At 36.3% G+C, this 20,938-nt stretch overlaps 2 protein-coding genes across 4 annotated transcripts in view; both read right to left on the bottom strand.

Moving 5' to 3' along the window:
- The window catches only part of SLC12A1 (solute carrier family 12 member 1), an 85,812-nt gene extending 79,153 nt beyond the window's left edge, over positions 1–6,659 (bottom strand). For both annotated transcript variants that reach the window (XM_032417447.1, XM_032417448.1), the window contains exon 1: positions 6,218–6,659. In XM_032417447.1, coding sequence (XP_032273338.1) covers positions 6,218–6,637 — 420 coding nt within the window. In that variant the 5' untranslated portion in view covers positions 6,638–6,659. The remainder of the gene's footprint in view (positions 1–6,217) is intronic.
- Positions 6,660–11,433: 4,774 nt separating this feature from the next.
- Positions 11,434–19,913, bottom strand: CTXN2 (cortexin 2). Of its 2 annotated transcripts, none has more exons than XM_032417897.1 (2): positions 19,619–19,913; positions 11,434–12,182 (listed from the first exon to the last, which is right to left on the bottom strand). In XM_032417897.1, the coding sequence occupies exon 2, from the start codon at positions 12,123–12,125 to the stop codon at positions 11,880–11,882; it is 246 nt and encodes an 81-aa protein (XP_032273788.1). In that variant the 5' UTR covers positions 12,126–12,182; positions 19,619–19,913; the 3' UTR covers positions 11,434–11,879. The 2 variants fall into 2 exon arrangements, with proteins under 2 accessions (XP_032273788.1, XP_032273790.1); XM_032417899.1 differs by lacking the exon at positions 19,619–19,913 and adding an exon at positions 17,954–18,025.
- Between the last annotated feature and the right edge of the window lie 1,025 nt (positions 19,914–20,938).

The following is a 20,938-nucleotide window of genomic DNA, read 5'->3' as shown; positions in this document are numbered from 1 at the left end:
AAAGAAAGAAAGAAAGAAAGAAAGAAAGAAAGAAAGAAAGAAAGAAAAAGAAAGAAAGGCCATTTCTCCCCTCCAATATTGATAAACTAGTGAAACTTCAATCACATAAATTATTTTACTTAATATAAAATGTGTGATTTTTCAGACCCCAGAAAAATGACAAATACCTTTCTAGCTGTCATCAAAGAAGAAAGAAATAAGTATGTTTATTCTTTAAATTCTAACTAGATAATATTTGCTGCTATACATGTTTTTAGGTTTCACCCTTTAATCTCAGGATGATAGAAATCTTAGGCCATTATTGAGAAATAGCTCCATAAATATTTAGGACTGCATGATTCCCTCCCAATTGTTTTAAACTTTCTTTTATTATTGAAATATTTAAATATATGCAGTAGTAGGGAGAATAAATAGATCTCCTGTGCCTATCACTCAACTTCAACAGTTATTAACATATGGCCAATATTATTCTACTTAAACGTCTTACAATCCTGGGATTTTTTTTTTTTTAAAACCAATCCCATTAAGGATCAGATAATTCCTAAGGTTCATTTCAGAATGAAAAGTCTGAGTCTAATCACATTTCTATATCTTATTGATCAACGTTATTATGGTTGTACATTACTAGCCCTTTGCGATAAAGGGGAGTATTTTAAATTATGAAAATGAGGGGTTTTTTTTTGTTTTGTTTTAACAGTTACTATAAACCATGCTTCTAAATTACTACCAATGGTCACAATTTATGATCACAGTATTTTTACTGTATCTGAAAACACATAGCTCACATGCAAATTGACTTATATTTTTAATAACTTAGGCCAAAGGTGGCTATGTGTGTAATAAACAGCATAAGAAGATAAAACCAAAAGATTCTTTTTTTTTTTTTTTTAAAGATTTTATTTATTTATTTGAGAGAGAGTGAGAGAGAGAAAGAGCACAAGAGGGGGGAGCAGGAGAGGGAGAAGCAGACTCCCCGCTGAGCAGGTAAGCCCGATGCGGGACTCGATCCCGGGACTCCAGGATCATGACCTGGGCCGAAGGCAGTCGCTTAACCAACTGAGCCACCCAGGCGCCCAAAACCAAAAGATTCTTAATATTTTCCACATATACTTCAAGGGAACTCCTTCTTTACTCACCATCTATTACTGAATACTAAAGACTACAACTAAAACTTCTAGCAAATATTAGAATGAGTCTTTAGTTGCAGATTTTCACTCCAACAAATATTTTACGGGTGGCCGTTGTCCTTACCTCAAGGCATTTATTGCCTCAATTTTCATGTCTATTTTATTTGGCTTGGTGATATTTCTAATTTTGGATACCCCCAATTTGAATGCTGAAGTTCCAAATTTGAACTTTGAAACACTTTAGAAAATATTATTTTCCAGAGAATGCATTTGTATACTTTTGTTTGTCTTTTTACAGAATATAAGCATTTATACATTGGCTTATATGGTTTAATGTTTGTATATTTGACTACATGTCTTTTATTTCTACCCATAACAATGTCATTTGACATATAAAATAAAATTCTGGAGAGTAGAAATCAAATCTCTTTAACTCACTTTATACAGCAGCACTTATAAATAAAAGGCTAATAAATGCTTTTGATGATGACAATGAAAAGAGACCTACAATTAATTCTGTAGGAGAAGCAATGTGATCTTTTGGCACAGTCCCCAAGAAAGGAATCAGAATCTCCTGTTCTGCCCATCAGGACTGAAATGCAATTTCTTCTTTGAGCCTGAATTCCACTATTTCCTGTAGCTGTCAAGTGAGCTGAGGCAAAGTGCTATGGGGATGGAAAGTACTGATAAAGAACATGGACTCTGGAGTCATGCAGACATGGGTTCTACTTATTAGACACATGACCTTGGCTTCTTGACCTTGGAAGTGTATTGACTTAAGTTTTTGTTTTCTCTTCTAAAGGATCCATAGGATTTTATGAAAACTTTGCTATCTATAAGATAGCAGTAATAACAGTACCTACCCTGAAGGGTTGTTCTAAGGTTTGAACAAGAATTTGCCAAGTGTGAGCACCCCGTCTGATACATAAAAAACTCTGAATAAAAAGTTTGTTTTTACACCAGAGTGTGTGTATTGGTTTTTATTCACAAATTACTTTTCCTAATGCTTTTTACTCACAAATTACTTTTTGTCAATAATAGCCTATTGGCCCCAATGTGAAGTCATTCCATTGTCTTTGTTTTGGAAGAGTTTGTAAATGGTTGGTTTCCTTAAAAATAATATTTCTATCTTAATTTTTATAGCATTTTATACTCTTCATAGACAGTTTATTTCAATGACATGAGAATACTGACTTTGATAGAAAGGCTGTATATTTTCCTGATTTCTATATAATTATATTTTTCTGAAATGCTAACAACAATGTGGTTAGTAAGGCTGAAAAGGAGTTTCATTTTGGTTAACCCTGTAGTTAGGAACTGTGTATAAAAAGGTGGCCAAAGGATTATTCTGGACACTACAAGTAGAATTATTTTTACAAAGTAAAAATACCAGATTAATCTTTGTCAGATGTCCAACAATCATTATACATGTTTTGATATGGAAAGAACTCCAATGTATATTATTTAGTGAAAACAGTGGATTGCAGGACAATGTGTAAAGTATGTTTCAATATGTGTTTGTAAAAAACGACAGACAGAAAATTAGATAGGAATATAGATACTTATAGATATATTTGTATGTTTGTATAGGCATAGAAAATTTCTGGGAGGATTTATAAGAAATTGACAGTAATGACAGTCCTGCAGAGAATAATGGAAGATCTATATTAGATAAGAGACATTTCATCATACATTTTTTAGTAGTTGTTAAATAATTTATCAGTGTATATTTTGCTTTTTAAATAAAAATCAGCTAATATAAAAATTACCATCATCATCATCAACAACCATTTACTGGGTTTCTAACCATTGTAGGCAACGTACTAGACTTTACATGCATATAAACTCTAGTATTTACAAACATCCTACAACAGCAGTTGAAGTTAAGTAGCTTGTATAATATTGCAGAGAAAGTAAAGGGTGGAGTCATTATTTTCCTGCTTTTGACTAAAGTTTTTGGAAATCCATGATTCATAGCCACCCGTATAGGCATTTAGCTCTTTACTACGTAGAAAATGAGAAGATTTCTTCAACGATGATCTCAAATCATCGGGATTACAAATTTTGTCAATAAGTATCACTCCTAGAGTTTCAGTTAAGGTAGAGACTTGAAATAATGTCTTTCAAACCTATTTTTCATTTCAACTATTAGGAAAACCTTTTCATGTCATTTTTTTTTCTGACTTGGAAGTTATAACAGGGATTTGCACAAAATACAAATAGGTTCTGTCTAAATATGTTCTGTCATGTAGTATGAATGTACCATTCCTAGATGGCTTTTTAAAGCATTAGAATCATGGGTACAAAAAAAATGTCACTCGTACTATGTCAATTGCTTCCCACTTTTAAATTGTTTAAGTAAGCATTATCATTTATAATTTTTTACATACAAAATCTATGATGTGTCTGAGTATTATTATACAATGTTTGCTCTATTGATTGTTCCTAGTTGTAGTTTGAGGGACCACCATAAAAATGTCAAAGGCCAGAGGAGGGAGCAGCCTAGCTACATTCCACTATAGATCTTCATCTTTTATGCTTCTAAGCAGGGGAAAATAGAATCAAATTCACTAACAAGGAAGAAAGAGATGAATTGAAGAAGGCCTGGATTGTTCATGTCTGATACCGAAGGATAGCACAGAAGTAGAACATGTGGAGAGGTGAACTGGGCCCTACAGTTTTAGAAACACTAGAATGTGGATTCCATGGTTGTATTTGAATTCTGCTCCCAATTTAGCTATGTGGATATCTCAGTACCATTTAATCAAGATGAGGTATCTTGGTAAGTAAGGGTCAAATTCATAGAAAGAGTGACTTATTACTACACTCATTCATTCAGAATGATTATTCAGGGCATTGGGCCTAAACCTAATTTTTTTTTTTTTTAAGATTTATTTATTTATTTTAGAGAGAGAATACGAGCAGGAGGGGCAGAGGGAGAGGGAGAGAGAATCTCAAGCAGATTCTGCGCTAAGTGCAGAGCCCAACACAGGGCTCAGTCTTACGATCCTGAGATCAGCACCTGAGCCTAAACCGAGTCGGAAGCTTAATGGACTGTGCCACCCAAGCACCCAGGGCCTAAACCTTATTTTTAAACTATTTAATTTGCTATTCCTTTGTAGCAGAGAAAAAAGTGCTTGAAGTCAAAGTGCAGTCCTTTGTCTCATTTTATCTTTTCAAAAAGAATATGATATTGCAAACAGCTGTGCAATCTGTCAATTGCAGCTATTGCATTTCTACCACGGTCATTCAGATGGCTTTTGAACAACCAACCCGACCATTGTTCCCTGAGAGTTTTTCCTCCCCTAATGTAAAGATTGACATAAACTGTGGCTTTGGGAATTGTAAATAAGCTACGTTTCTCTCAACACTAGTCCAAAGAACAATGTGAGTTTGCTCCATTTCCTTTTTAATGGAATTGGAGTTTTATTTTGTTTTGTTGTAAATTGGGGGAGGAATGTGAGTGAGAATATTTAAATTTTGATGGCAATTTTATGAGGGATGCAGCTTTAAAAATTATCATGTGTAATGAGGTTGATTATGGTGGGAGAAAATTTCAGGTCTTTTTAAAAAGAACTTTGGCTCATTTTCCTTCTTCAGAATAAATTGAAACCTCTTTATAATGCCCTAAATTTCTTTTTCTGCCTTTCCCATATCTTGAAAACTCCTTGTGCTCTCTTCTCGCAACACACTTCTCCCTCTTTTCCTTCTCCTCTTTCTCTCTTCTTTCCTCTTTTCTACACAATGCAAAGTGACACCGCAGTCTGATTTCAGGAGCTTCAAATCAACCCTCTTCTCAAAATTCTTAATGGGGGCTGCTATTTTTTTCTCACATTGCTAACTTCTTTTGATGAAGATGCCAAATATCCCAGATAAAGTCTAAATCTTATATCTGTAAAGAAACCAGCCATTCAGCCCAGTGTTGCCAATATGGTACATGGGACAAGTAAGGCTTGGTGGGGAGAAGAGATAAGGCTAGAGTTCACAGCATGGGCTCCCCTCAGGAAGTCTCTCAGTCTCTGGTGGTAGGATGCAGAGTCAGGGACCTTGGGTAATCAGGGGAGTAAGTTTTAGAGATGGGTATCCTTGTGGAAAGAAGAATGAACAGAAACTAAAGGGAATTTTCACCTTTACTAGCATCTTTCTTGAGAGCAATATTCCTAGACTCCCCAGAGTGGATAATCATTTGATTAAAAAAAAAAAATTGTTGAATAAATGAATATGAAAGGAATTGTTTCAGTCAATTTTTTCTTTTACCTCAAAACCTGAGCAAAAGTAAACTACATTTGGGTATGTGACAGCTAATTATTCTTTTTAGCAAGTAGTTATACCCATAAAGAATGATATTCATTCCAAACTGTGTTCCAGAAGAGCAAGAAGATAAAGTGCTTCAACCTATTTTAGAGCAAAGTATAGAAGAAAAAATCTACTGAGTTTATAACTGATTTGCTACAAGATTAGAAAAAGTGCTGCCTCATGCTTCTAGCAGATTTGGGAACCCAGGCTATATTCCTGAAATAATGAAAAGTTTAGCCATGTCTGTTGCTTCTGTACTTAAATTTAATTTAGTTACTTTTACATGCTTAAGTGCATTCAGGAGCCTCAGGCAAAGTTTTGAAGAAGGGATAAAATGCTGAATCTTATAAATCTTTGCTCTCTCTTTAAAGAATATAAAATACCCACATGCTCTAAAGGCTGGAACCACAGTATTAACTACAGCAAGCGCCCGTGATTTTTTCTTTTTTTACAACTGTTGTGGAGGCATTAAAACTAAGGTGAAACCAGCTTCGGATTTAGCTTGACATGTTTAACCAAGTGTGCATTGAGTAGATGATAACTGTAAACAAGATACAACACATTGCCTAACTTTCAGAACTAATTCTTTCGTTCTCTGTGCTCAGTCAGTGAACATTCGTGGGACACTTCTGTGTATTTTCTGGTTATCGGGAACTAGGGACAGTCATGTCAGGAAGAAGGGTGGTTCGGAATAGACCTCTCCACCAGACACTGTGACATTCAGAGCATTATTAAAGAGCAGGAGATCGCCTGAAGGAGTAAGGGAAGATACTTGCCCGTGCCCTGAAACTTACCTTTGCAAGTTGCTCGTGAATCTCCAGCAGGCTGGGTCGGTTGACCTTGGGCCCGCTGACGCTACCCGTGTTGCGATAGTACTCAATCTTGGGAACGGCATCCACGGTGTTGTGGCCAAAGGTTTGTAGGTAGTATGTGTTTGTGTGAGAATCGTAAGCATGAAAACTGGCATCTGTTTTAGCGTTTTCTCCATTTTGGAGGAAACTGTCATAACACTCCTGATTCCCAGGCCTAAAGCTGATTCTGAATCTGTTCTGGGTTTCATCCCCAAAAGAGGTTTCCTCATAATGTGGAGGGTCGGCATTGTTATCCACAGCTGCACTGCTTTCATGGCTCTCGTTTATGACATTAACTTGAAAGCGATTGCTATTACTGGGCACTGAATCCAGAAATACATTGGAAGAGTTGTTCAGAGACATCTTCCAAAGTGGATTTTTTTTTTTTTTTGGACCAAGCTGTCTACTTTATGGTTGCTTTTTTTTTTTTTTAAATCTATGTCTTTCCTCCTCAAAATAAACCCTAGGTGTTTACATTAGGGAGCTCCTCGCTTTTGTTTTAGAAGGACTCAATAAATAGATTCTTGATGCATTGTCTGCTATACAATCTTCAGGATGTTCTTCAAAGCTGCCATTGAAAAAGAAAAGTAAACTTGTTTCAAGAAATATAAATACACTTAAGTAGGAATGGGGCTATGAGGTAGCAGTTTTATATCACAAGACATACAATTTTAAATTCGTTTCATTAAAAACTACCTGTCCAGGAATTTTAGTCACCTGAGCAATTAAATCCCATAATAAATAACTGGGGAACTGCTTCAGCAAACAGAATTTTCAGTGCAGTCATTAAACTGTTATCTGTGTTTGTAGTATTTGCTTAGACTCAGTGCAGTTGGATTTAATACGATTTTAGAAAAGATATAACTCTACCAACCGAGTACAGTAAGAACTGATGAGAATATTCTCAGTTCTGTCTGAAACACAGTTCATTGATGTTACTAAATGTTGAAACTGCAAAGTATTTTATTACTGATATGAATACATATTATGTAATGATTTTATTATATGATGATTATAAAAGTTTTAAAATATTTTTAAAACTTCTAAGAAATACATGCTATTAGTTTATCACAATATATCCTGTGAGGAAGATAGCTCTGTAAATTCTTGGATCTTTTACTAGCCTTTTATTTGCTCATACATTTGTATGTTTTACAAATGCTATCATGGACTCTTTAAAAAAATATGAGTATTCAGGGTAAGGAAATAAACCTCAGTCCTTAATAAAGTTGTATGCTATATTTAGGTAAAATAATCATGCCCTATTGATTCCCTTTAATGAAATAGTCTCAAATTCATTGAGAAGCTTGTATTTGACCATGAGATAAATAGACTACATAATCACTTTACAATCCATGAGCCCACCTTAGAACATTCTTTAACTAGAATAATATTTCTTTATTGATACCTTAAATTTTGGCTTTTTAGAAAAACAAATACAAACAAAAACTTGCCTCTCTCCTGAAGTTCTTAGGCTATTTCTTTGAACTAAAAAAAAAAAAAAAATCTTAACTTCAACTTGCAAATAACCTTTTATGGGGGAAATTATAAGTGAAACTGTCATCTCTTTAGTTTTTATAGAATATACCACTTCTCATCATAGTCCTCGACATCCTTTGCCTTTACGCCACTCCTCAGAATCCACTTTATGACATAATATTAAGTGTGATTTTTACCCTACCCAGAAATGTTTAACTTACCACCAGAAGAAGGAGTCTTCTTCTCAGGAAGTGTTACCTGTTTCAACATCACCCAGGCATATATGGGGCAATTAGCTTTCAGCCCAGAATCGTAGGCTTCTTCTTATTGGTTAGACTCTTCCTTGAAAGAGATGATTGAGCAGTGATTGGTGTGGAATAAAACTGTGGGCACTGCCCAGTCATTAGCCCTGAGGAAACTTAAGTACCACCTCAGCTAGTAACCGGTAGTAAACCATTAATCCATTTAGACAGGAAGTCACATAAAGTTTCTTTAATTCATAAGGGGAGGTGGATTGCTCAACAGTAATCATCTAGCAAAATATAAGCAGTGCTACAGTTGTTTGGTGCTAAATAAATTGAATCCCATTGTCTTCACATGATTCCTGGTGACCTCCTATTGTTTAGCATGTACAGCAAAATCTAGGCTTCCGGAGAGAATTTCTACACTTTTTAACCAGAAGATGGTATTTGAGATCATTTTATCTTGCTTATAGTAGATATTAGCTTAATTCTTCTCTGCATAGGAAGTGAGCAGATTGAATGTAGAATCAGTGATTTATTGAAAATATTTCTACCTAGTGAGGAAACTGTTTTAAGCAAGAATGAAACTGTGGGTAAGTTTCCCAGTGGCCTTTTGGTCTCTACCTGGTAAAATATTTATATCAAACCCGGTTTTTTCGTTTTGTTGAGGGAAAGGTTTTGCTCAGATCTGTGAGGTGGTGATTATTAAGACAGCACAAACAATTCCTCTGTTTACGTTCTGTCATTGGTTTGCAATCGGGGTGATTGAATGAATCCTCCTGGTCTTTTATAAGAAGCTATCCAAGTGATTTCCAGCTGCCTGAGCAGCACGGTTGTAGCTTGACACAGGGGCTAGGAGCAAGACTCTGAAATGTGTATGCTCAACTCACATCCCAGCTGTGCCACTTCCTGTGTGAGCTCTGGCAAATTCGTCAATCTCTCTGTGCCTTGACTTTCGCATCTGTAAAATGCAATTGTGGATAATAATGTTACCTACCTTGTTGTAAAGTTATCGAGGGGATTAAATGAGTTAATTTGTGTGTTGGATTTAGATCAGTCCTGGTTTGTACTTAAGCACTTTTACTATTTTGGAAATATTTACAATTGACTGATGAGTTTTACTTAGTCACATCTAAGATTCCAGGGTGAATCATTAGACATTGGGAGAGGTACTATGCCCATTAAAGTAGGAGGAAAGGTAGGTGGGTGAACAGATGCTGGATTGTAGAAAAGGGTCTGCAGAAACCTAAGTAAAACCCCTTAGACGCTTTTAGGCAAATGTCATGCTAACCAATCAGGCTAATGTCATGAGGCTATTTCGGAAATAGAGACAGAATTACAACTATGTACCACTAACTCACTCTGCTCTTAAGTACAAGGCATTTATCTGTTCAACAAAGGGTTCTGATTCCCCACATACAAGGCATAGGAATTATGCTTTTCAGATTCAAATTCATTTCAGATTCATCTTGCTGTTGCTATTATTTAGAACAGCTAAGACAGGGCTGGGACTCAAAACAAGCCTTATTCACTGCCCTGGCCCTGGATGGAAGCTGTGAACTCGGTGTCAGTTACTTCTGCCACCCCAGTCCCCTTTTACTTCAACCATTCCCTCAACCCCCTCCTTCTTTCAGGAGCCCACCTATTTATTCCTTAACCTTTTTCCTCTGCCAAAGACTGTGAATGCGTCCTATAGTGGCCAATTTCCTTTTTCCTTGCTGCTTGCCTGCCTGACTACAGTGTCATGTGAGTTAGTTTTAGTCTTGGTCTTACATCAACCAGACATTTTCATTCTAAGCCTTTTATCTCTAACTGTGAAATGAACGTCTTCGTTCTCTATTAAGGGGATTCAGACGTTCTGGAGCAGATGGGACATGGTTTGGAGGATATGGATGAAATTACACCATCCATAAAGCCAACCTTGAAAGGTAAACCCAATTTAGGCTTTTCAGACATGTGGGTAAGGTAACAGGAGGAAACTGTCTGGAGGTATGCTCCTCTATTTTAACTCTGGTCTTTCCTGATGGGGCTCTAAGGAAGGGGCAGCTAGAGGATGATCTGACTATGACATTGGACATTCCTAGAAAAATGAGCATTTCATGAAGTTTCCATGATGTATCCATACTGTAACCGTTCTTCATATTTTTTATATTGTTTCTGGCTCTGAAAATATAGACACTGACCATTCTATCCCCTACTGCCCCCAAAAAGTCTAAGGTGAACAATAGATCATGAATAAATGCCATGGATGAAGACACTTTTGGTTAAAAGAATTTCCGTTTAGTGGGACTGAAAATAATACTATGGTGGAATTGATGATATCTGAAAAGCTGGTGAGTGTTGAACTTTCAGAAACAATGCTCATACTTCATAAAGTTTTCTTGTGTTTTGGGTTTTAGGATCTTCTTTTTGAAGTAAAAATCTGTCCTTGTTATGTTCCAGTCACCAAAACGGAGGGTCTTGTTGGGTGTCTTCCCTGGGGGACAAATGGTGCATCTCACACTTGGATGCATATCTTAACAAGTACTTTAGAAGCCTGGGTCACAAAGGAGATACCTAGTGTCCTGGGCACACGTAACTTTCAGTGTGTCCAGCTGACTTGGCTCAATGAGATGTTCTTGGACAAAACTACTAACTGGCTATAAGGTGTCCCAGGCTGACACTCCTGTACCTACTGGGGTTCAAAGAGCTCCTTGAGGTGTGGGTTTGGTCCAGATGATTAACAAACAACACAGATGTGTTCTAAGTCTACTAGGACATGGAAAGTATCAGGAATGAGACAGCTTGTTTTGGAGTGCCGTAGACTTGAGCAGTAACCATATTTGTAAAGTATATAGAAATGTTGAGGATAGTGTCTCAGAGTACAGCATGATGTTTACAAACAATGTCTCGGACATTAGACTGCCCACGTTCAATTCCTAACACAACCACTCTCTAGCTTGATGACCTTGGGAAGTTAATCTCTCTCAGCTTCAGTTCCTCATCTGTGACATTAAGATAATAGAATGGAAATAGTAGTGTTGAACTCAAAGGATTCATAAGGGTATCAAATCACATAATAAGTGGAAAGCACCCAATTTAGGGCTAACTCTTAGTAAATATTAGTCATTCTTTTTTTTGGTATGTTTGGCAGTTTTGTGTTCTGGTGACACAAATATTTTTGTATTTATTTATCTCCTACTATATTCCTCCATTTGGTAATCATAAAGAGTCAGAATTTTGTAGTTGGAAAGAATTTTAGAATAATATAATTCTATCCTTTCATATATCAAATGAAGAGAATGAAGATTGAAGAGGGAATAACTTACACTAAGCCATTGGTTCTTGAGGTTTGAGGATCTCTATTTCTATTGCCAATGAGGGTAATAAATAATGATTGCAAGGTATGTTTCAACAGTGTTTTATGGTTTTCAAATTGCTTTCACATTCATTATACATCACTTTGTCCTCTCAACATCCCTGTAAGATATGCAGGATAGGTTTCTTTATTCTTGTTTTGCAGGTGTGGAAAGGTGCTCCTTAGCTAGCTTTCTAGGTCATAAAGCTAGTTCTTGACTAAGTCAACATTAGAATTCAAATCACAAGACTTTAGACTCCTAACTGAAAAACTTCTAATGACATCTCAAATCTTCATTCATCTCAGATCTCTGGATTTCCAGATACGTTCACAGAGTTCATAGGGCACTAGAATTGAAAGGGACATTAAAAATTCTCTGATTAACCTCCTCACTGAAGTCCATACAGATTAGATGACTTGTCCAACTACACATGTTTATTGAATTTACTGAATGAAATGAGCCTCTTCCAGTATGTTCAAGGAAATTACAGTTGTATATTCCATGTGTCCCAGTGGCATAACCCTAAAAACCCTAAAGGTAGAATTCTCATGCAAGTGCATATTCAAATGTCCCTTTATCAAACTCTTCAACTTCATCTTCCCATGTAGAGGAGGGCATGCTACTATACGGGTCTAACAGGATTTTGAAGCATCTGATAATAAGAAGTCCCAAGAAGATACACAAAATCCCAACAAAAGCAAAGCCAGTTTTTTGCTCCAGAGTCAATGAAAAAGCTGATACTTCGTTGACACTCATCTTAGCTGAAGAGTTGCCACAGTAGGTACTACTCATTATTCACTGTCACATCATTATGGCTCTTCAGAATTCCTGCTGGAGTCCCCTCTTGGCCTAGATACAAAATTGGACTCAGTTTAGTGTTATTCATGTATGGTATTGAGCAGGTAATTGTTTTCTAAAATCTGGCAGTTTTCAAACCCTCTTGACTTAACTCACAAAAGATGTGTGAAAACATCAGAAATGGATCAGGATCAAAATGGCACTGGAGATGCTACTTTTCTTGTAGTAATTACAGAATTGCCTTTGTGGATACCTGAAACTATCTATATACACTAAATATAAAATCAGGTATGAAAGTGAATATTCAAGTAATTGACCCTAGAAGCTTTTGATTCATTGTGAGATGGTTAAGTCACTGCTTCCTTGACCTGAATTTTTACTTCATTTTTGCATGTGTAGATAACACCATATATAATCATAGGGTGTGAGCTGGTCAAGCTCTCTAAGGTCCATGTTTTGAGGTCTATCTCCAGTGCCATTTTGTCTGATACAGATTCCAATCCTTTTAAATAGGTGTAATATCTTCTCTCTTTTTCATTCTCTTAGCTTTTAGACTTATGTACTTGTGTTTTCTTTCCCACTACCACTCCATATGCTAAATTTTAATTTCTTAAAGAGATAAATTGTGTTTTTAAAATTATTTTAATAAGACCTGTACCCAACATAGCATCCTGCAAATAGTAAGCAGCAGTAGCTATGGATCATCAACCATCTCCCCACCATCCCCATTAGCTTTCAGCACCCTAAATAAACATAAAACCCAAGTTAAATAGCACATTTTCTAAAAACATTCAGCTTCAAGATGAGCTCCCCAGTTCTCTTCCCAAGCAGATTCCCAGTCCTAAGCTCCTTCTGTACTGAGATTCTAAAACTACAGCAGAAGTGTTCAGAAAGTACGTGTTGGATTGAAACAAAATAGATTTTCCCATTTGATGTCTTAATGTTAATTAAATTAATTAATAAAAATTAAGATTAGTTAATTAAATCAAATGGTTACTAACTCATAGTCACCCTTCTTGAAGGGACTTTTACCAAATAGCTTGTCATCCAAAAACAGAGAATAATAAATTTTTTGTGTTTGCATTTTGTAACAATTCTTGAGAATTACTTATTAAAATGGCTGACCCTTCAGATTGTTTTTTGGATTCAATTTTCAGAAAACAACTGATGTAGAAGAGGTACGGGATGTAAGGAGTAAAAGGAAGTAATTAATAAGAACAAACTTGTAGCTTTCAAAGTTATTCACCAATGAATAAGCCAGTTAATATTAACCAATATCTTATTTTGTAATAGTTTGGATTACAAAACAGCTTTATCTTCAAACCTTAAGTGTCAGGAATATTTAATACATTCTGTAGTATGCTGTTATTTGACTTGTTTGTTTAATAAAAGGAAAAATATTGTTTCCAACTTCTCTGTTAAACTTCTTTCCATCAAATCATTATTTCTGTCCTAATATATATATAGTGATTATACTCTATTTTTTTTTAAATTTAGTATCACTTAGGTGACTCAGAGTGATTTTTCTGATTAATCTCTTGTACTATTTATCCTGTGGAAGACATGAGACTGGACTGAATATCTAATGACCTTGGGACTTAACAAGAACTTTTTTTCTGAAGAAATCTCTACTTTTATTGCTTTTGTCAGCTAAAGGTCTTTGGTTGAGATCCATTTATTCTCTGGTTCATTTGCTTGACAAGTGGAGAAGCTGCAAAGCAGGATGTTTCTGCATGGAAATGTTGAACCAAACCTTTGTTGTGTAACTGACTGATTCAGCCAAGTAGCTAGTTTGAAGTATTTTTTCACTAGAGTCATGACTTTGCTAGGTTATATCACTTGAATATTTCAGAGGACATGTGGGTACAAGGAGGCAATCAACCTGGTTTATTGGTGGACACTGTGGTGTGGGGTGTCTAGGCTCCCTTCAATGGAGGACTTGTTACCCAGCAGCTGGGAGTGTTGCCACCAGATAGTCTTCAGCTGTAGCTCCTTTCATGGGGAGCTGCCTGCCTCATGCAAGGTCACTTCTGTTCCTAGGGCAGACCATTTTTAATGACTGATTGATGCAAGAGTAAAAGGCCTGGTCATCTTGACTCAAAGGAGCACAATTCGGAAAGACCATTCTAGATCTAGAGTTATACATGGAGTAAACCAAGACAGTCACTGCTTCCACATTACAGCTCAACTTTTGCCCACTCCTGCTTACTTCCCCACTCTTCCGCAAGTGTTGAGCCCAAGGGTACTACTTAATAAACGTTCTCACACTAAACTCTGCCTCAGAGTCTGGTTTCTGAGGAACCAAACTTGCAACAATTGGTAGCACAAAAGTTAAAACATCTGAGCAGTTTTAAGAATCTGTACATTTTTCAGCTAGTTCGTTTTGCCATTATGTAGAAACAACCTAAACTGTGTATAATTATGGTATTAGTTCAATTTATTTATGTGTTTTTAAAAATCATAATGCAGACAAAGACACAGGGTCATAGCTGATCATTAGAAGAGTTAAGTCCGTTAGCTCTTAATGATTAATCCACTAATCTCTGTTATTCGTATTATTATTATTTTTTTAAGATTTTATTTATTTCACAGAGAGAGAGAGACAGAGTGAGAGAGGGAACACAGGCAGGGGGAGTGGGAGAGAGAGAAGCAGGCTTCCCACAGAGCAGGGATCCCGATATAGGGCTCGATCCCAGGACCCTGGGATCATGACCTGAGCCGAAGGCAGACACTTAATGACTGAGCCACCCAGGCGCCCCTGTTATTCTTATTAAAACCCATCAACTGACCAAACAGACAAAAAAAAAAAAAAAAAGAGGTATTTTCTAGCTGTAGCAATATAACACTCAACTCATTTATCGCTATTAAAATGAAAACACAGTATCTTCTGAATTTGAGATAAAAACATCCCTTATTAAATTATCTAACATACCAGATATGCCTTGTTCTGAGAGTCTCAGACAATCTGTGAATTACTTTCCTTTTTAATGGAAAAATAACTAGTTCTCAACTACTGATTATAGTTCCCAGCATATCATAGGTATCCCAAAAAATATTTGAACTGAATCAAAGTAAATTTATTGAAAAATATAATTTTTGATGAATAAAGTTCTGGTTTCTGAAAATCTGATTTTTAGGCATCCAGAAAACATGTCAAAAAATGTTTAACATTTAGTTGAAATGAATAAGAAAACTTTTGTTTGATTTAAAAAAAAATTGGCCTTGAAGATAAATATCAAAATTCAGCAGCTCAGAGTTCAGTGTTTCTTGTTCATTTTTATCAGATTGATTAATAATAGCATTCCCAGAAAGATTCACAGGATTTGTACTCTAAGTGATTCCAACCTGTAAGGGAGAGGTCTATGCACAAATAGGAAGAAAACAGCATGGGTTTCTACAAAGGCAATAGAAAGGATGAGGGAGTAAACTTGCATTTAACATATACTGTGTCCCAAACATTAGCTTCACATCTGTTATTTTATTTAACCCCCATAATAACCATACAGGGTTAGTATTATTATCTTTAAATCTTGATGACAAAAGAGATGCAAAGATTAACAAATTTGGAGGGAATAGAGATTTCACTCATTTAGGGATCAGGAAAGTTTTTCTTGTAAGAGATTGTATTTGAGCTGAGTCTTGAAAGACAGAAGATTTAGGTATGTGAGGAAGGAAACAGCATGACAATAAAAGAAGGTGAAAAAGTGCTGAATTTGTTCAGAGGAGCAATTTGTTCAGAACAATTTGGCACTAGTAAAGGGGAGTATGGGAAACAAAACATTGGAAAGGTAGGTTGAGCCAAAATGTGAAATCTCTTGACTGTCAGGCTAAGACTTTGCCATTTATTTGCCTAAAGGCTGAGTTGTTTGATGATGAGGACAAAATAGACAAAGATTTCAGGGAGGGACCATCATGGGAAAGAAATGGTCCAGCTGAGAAGCAATTCGGGCTTGGACTAACAAAGTAGATGTGTGGGAGAGGAAATGGGTTTGAAAGATATTTATAAAGATATTGGGGATTGTTTTGGCAAATGATGGAAGGTAGCGGGCCATGGAGAGAGAGAGGTATCAAAGATGACTCCACTCTATTAAGCCTGGACAAGTGTAAAGATAGTGATTTCATTAACCAAAATAAAGAAAATATGAGCAAAGTGTAAATTTAGAAAGTAAATGACAAGTTTAGTTCTGGTCTCAGTGAACTTATGGTGTCCATACCTAGCACATAGTAGACATTCAATAAGCAGTTTTAAACAAATTAACCCAGATCATGTTGTCCAGCATAAAATTGTTGGTGGGGAGACTATCTTAAGGATATTATTGACAAATAAAGCTTGTGTGGAAGAATGCCTCCGGATGAAGAGAGTTTAATACATAGAAGCATTTATAGATCAAAACTTAAGACAAGGAAAGAATTGCTGAGTTTTGCAGAAAAGGGAAGAGCAAGGAGGACGCTAGCTGCTTTCAAATATTTCAAGTGTTACTGTAGGAGCCAGATCTACTTGTTCTGGATTGATCCAGAAAGCAATTTTGATGTAAACCCATTAAGGTTCTATTTGCCGTCACCAAAAAGGATTGAAGATGAAAGAAGCCTAGCAATGAGCCTCAGAGAATCCCTCTCTTACAAGAAGAGTGCAGGATCTGCTAGTGGAGTTGTATAAGGAATGATCAGAGTCATAAGGGAATCTGTGGTAAGAAGTTCACTTGGAACAAAGGAAGCTAGAGTTTCTAAAGGTGTTGGTAAACAGTGTCAAATTCTGCAGTGGTGATGGACACTAAGTGCTGAAAAACAGGGCCTTGGGTTTGGCATTCAGAATTTTTTCATCATTTTAAAAATTTCGGTTGAATGTCCATGAGGGACACTAAACTGAAGAGGGTTTTGGAGTGATGGGTAATGAATAAATGAAGCCAAATGATAAAAGAAACTTGACAAAAAAGAGTTTTTACTTGCACAAAAATTTAAGTGCAAAAGTTTAGATCTAAAGACCAATTATTTCCAATAATGACATGATTCTGTATTCAACTTTTAAAAGTAGAGCCAAGTAAATTCAGTTGGGGTTCAAAGAACTAGGAAATTTCCATTTGTAACCAAAAATTGGGGTGATAAAGAACAGGGGTTTTATTAATATCTCAAAAGGAAGAACTTGGACTTGTATATTTATTTTAAAATTCTACCTTATACTAAAGATGAAAACAAAATACAAGTCAAGGTAAACAACTAAAGGGGTAGTATTTAAACATTGAAAAAAAGTCTGGCCATTGCTGCAAGCTGTGTCTACACAAGCAAATAAATAAAAAGTTAAGCAATTGCCTAACAATATGTCCAGCAAATAGATGCTCTTGGTAATTTAAGCCATAGGTGTAGCAATTGAAAAACCAGTATTTTCAGGCCTAAATTTTTCAAACATTGCCTAAACTTCCCATTTTACTTGCTGTGTGAATGAACAACTTGTCTCATTTCAACAGCAAGTCGAAAGTTTTTGAGAATAACATCAAAAACTAATGATGTAATGTATGGCGATTAACATAACATAATAAAATAAAATAGAGTTTTTGAGAATATATTGTTTAGTGCAATGAGTTTTGCACCTTTCTATTGATATAGAGCATAATTTGGTAAAAAAAAGTATTGCTAGTAACAAAATACTGTTAAAAATAAAGGGAACTCTCCAATTACAATATTGACTTCTTCATAATTAATAAGATACCTGGAATTACTCAATGAATGGGGATAAAAGATACATTTTCACTTTCTCTAATGTGTGACAGAGATGGAAAAGCAAAACAAATCATTAGGTTCTGTAAAACAGACATTTTAATGCCTACCTCAGAAGGAAAACATCATCTTAATATCTTGTTTACTGGGAAATAGAAAAATGAGAGACATTTAGACCATGAAGTTTCAAAACCAGGATAAATAAACCCTGTTGAGAAAAAAGAAATGAATTTTCAAAAAAAAAGAGTAGATGTAAAATTGTGTGGTAGAAGTTATTTTAAATATGCTACACCACAAAAAATGGATAAGGAGGTCAACATTTAGGTACTTTAGAAATGAGCAATTGAGTTGAAAGTACATCATTTCCTTCATGGCAATTGTCAGGAACTGGGATTTTTAAGTCCTGATGAGTCATAGGACTGGGCCAATGGTATACCTGTAGACCAAAAGGCCAAAATCTCACTCAATAGCTTTGTAGTTAATAACCAATAAACAAAGTCTTTCTATGATCAGTCATACAAATCATACCATTGTGAGTATTCAAGCGAAGATAACAGTATTTTTATACTGTTATATATATCCTAACTGTTATACTGTTATATATTGATATATATATCCTTTCATACACACGAATGTTGTATGTGATTTTTTCCTTCTGTGAATAAGTTTACTGATTAAAAATACAAAATTTCACTTTTCAGAAACCTATAGTTTGCATGTCAGAATGAGCAATTACAGAAGCCAATATTGAAAAGAATATGCCCATAAAAAAAGAACCTCCTGTATTTTATTTTAATCAATAGGTTTTTTTCCTCTGGTTTATTTATCTATTAATGATAGTTCAAACAGTATATTGAAATAACACTATTATAGTGGAATATGGTAATCTTGGTGAAAAGTATTTTGATACTGGATATCAGATATAGTAATCTTTAACACTAATAATATGAATACTCGTGATTTCATGAAATGAGACACGTAAGAAAACCCAGGCTTAAAAAATAATGAATCCTCCCATACACACATATACACATCCCCCACAGAATATCAAGGTTATTAAATCCCATTCAAAGTAAACAGGGAAAATCCCATTATTCAGGCCACTTCTGCACAGAGCTAGTTAATCGTTAGGAATGGGATGTGTTGGAATTAAAGGAAAACCTTAAATTACAAACCCAGATGTCTTCATCATGATGAAGTGCATAAATTTCAGGCCTTCCCAGAGATCCAAAACCCCGGGATCTGCCAGAATCCCCACCCCGCTCGCCTCCAACCTTTCAGATTTCAACCTTAAGAGAATCTTCACATGGCTCCCCAAGGACTCTGACATTGGATCTTTTCAAAGCACTGGATATCTGGTCTGAAAATTTTCAAAATATCTCACTAGAGAAACCTGGACTGTCATTATCGTTCTGCCTTGTTTGTCTCCAGTTCTCTTTGGACATATTAAACTAAGGAAGCATAGAAACCTCCTACAAAACATTACGGGAGAAGCATCAGAAAGCTAACTGCAAACACAAAACACATTTTTTTTTCTTTTTTGGCACCACCAGCAGCAGCAGCAGCAGCGGAAACATCAGGGCTCTTTTCTCCTTTAGAATCTGAACTGACCAGACCTGCAGGCTGCATCCCTCACCCCCTTCCCTTTCCCGCTCCCTAGCTTCAGAAATACAAGAGAATGAAGACTGGCTTCTCATCCGGACCTTCACTGGAACCCTGTCAGTTAATGCGGAGGGCAGGGGGAGAAAGTTACTTCGCAGGCAGCGACGTCTCACCTTCCATGCTTGTTGCCATGGAGATGAAATCCAGCGAGTAGACTTAAGTGTTGGCAGGTTTGTCCGTGTTCGCTGATCGGTTCAGTAACAATGTAAAAGGCGTGTCCCAGGAACCTGCGTGGAGTCACAGGACCGTCGTTAGCGCTCTCCTGGCCTACGTGGGTAAATGTCTGTATCTGTCAGTGAGAGACAGAGGACGTGGGTGCCCGCGAAGTACGTGTGCGCGCGCTAGAGTATTTGCAGGAAAATGTGCCTGGATTTATTCGATGTGGCAGAGTGTAAATATTTGCGCGCGCGCGTGTATGTGAAGGCGTCTGTTTGTGAACAGAGAAGAGTTGGGAAATGAGAGGGGGAAGAAGGGAATGGGCGACGGCAGCAACAGGCTCTATCTATTCCTCAGTTTTGCTGAAAAGAAAAAAAAATAGGTGCTTATTTTCACTCATATCACACTGCAGGTTAGCAATCGGAGTTCATCACCCAATTTTCTTCCTAAGGCAGTGGGGGTTTAATTAATTTATTATTAAAATCCTTGTTTTCCTCTACTCTGCATCAGTAACTGTGCCGCGGGCATTTTGTTGTGCTCCTTGACCGCAGTCTCAGCCGGTGAGTAGACGCTAAATAGGTCTTCCCTCTCATCCAATAAGAGAAAGACAAGAGTGAAAGTATATTGGTTTAATTGGGGACCGCATGCGTCATTTGGAGTTATTTTCTCCTATTCTTCACCTTTTCTACGGAAACTCAACCCGATCCGGCCCTCACCCCCGCTCCCCCCACCCGGCTTTTTAGGGATTGGCGTCCAGGTGCTGACCATAGTGCTGAAAATTGCGTAGTAAGATCTACATATGAGCTAGAATACACCAAGACAGGAATGCTCCATAAAAGCCCAAACGTTGCAAGGCACGTTTTCTAAACAGTATTCAGTACATAGACTCTAAACTTAAACGGCATTGAAAGCAAAGCAAAACAAAACAAAAGAAAACAACAACAAAACCTCTTCCCCTCATCCTTACTTAGGGGTCTTGTCCACTCAATTACAAGGGTCCAATTCTATTCGTGTTTGGGTACTATATCCAGAACCTTCAAACTGCAAACACCTGTAGATTCTCTAAAAACTTAATTATTGATCCTGTAAATTATTAAATTGTCAGCGATTGGGGAAAATGTAGATGCCGAATTGGGTCATTGTTAATATAAAAAATGCTGAAAGCACATGATTGTAAAGATGTGTTAGAATTCAATAATAAAGTGAAGACAATGTGTATGGTCATTTAGAGTATTTACTAATTTAGGAAATTTCATGGTCTTATAAGAAATAGGCGA

This window comes from Phoca vitulina, unplaced genomic scaffold, assembly GCF_004348235.1.
Source record: "Phoca vitulina isolate PV1807 unplaced genomic scaffold, GSC_HSeal_1.0 scaffold20, whole genome shotgun sequence".
Taxonomy (NCBI): domain Eukaryota; kingdom Metazoa; phylum Chordata; class Mammalia; order Carnivora; family Phocidae; genus Phoca; species Phoca vitulina.
Note: the sequence above shows the minus strand (reverse complement) of the source record. Positions and strands in the feature narration are given on the sequence as shown.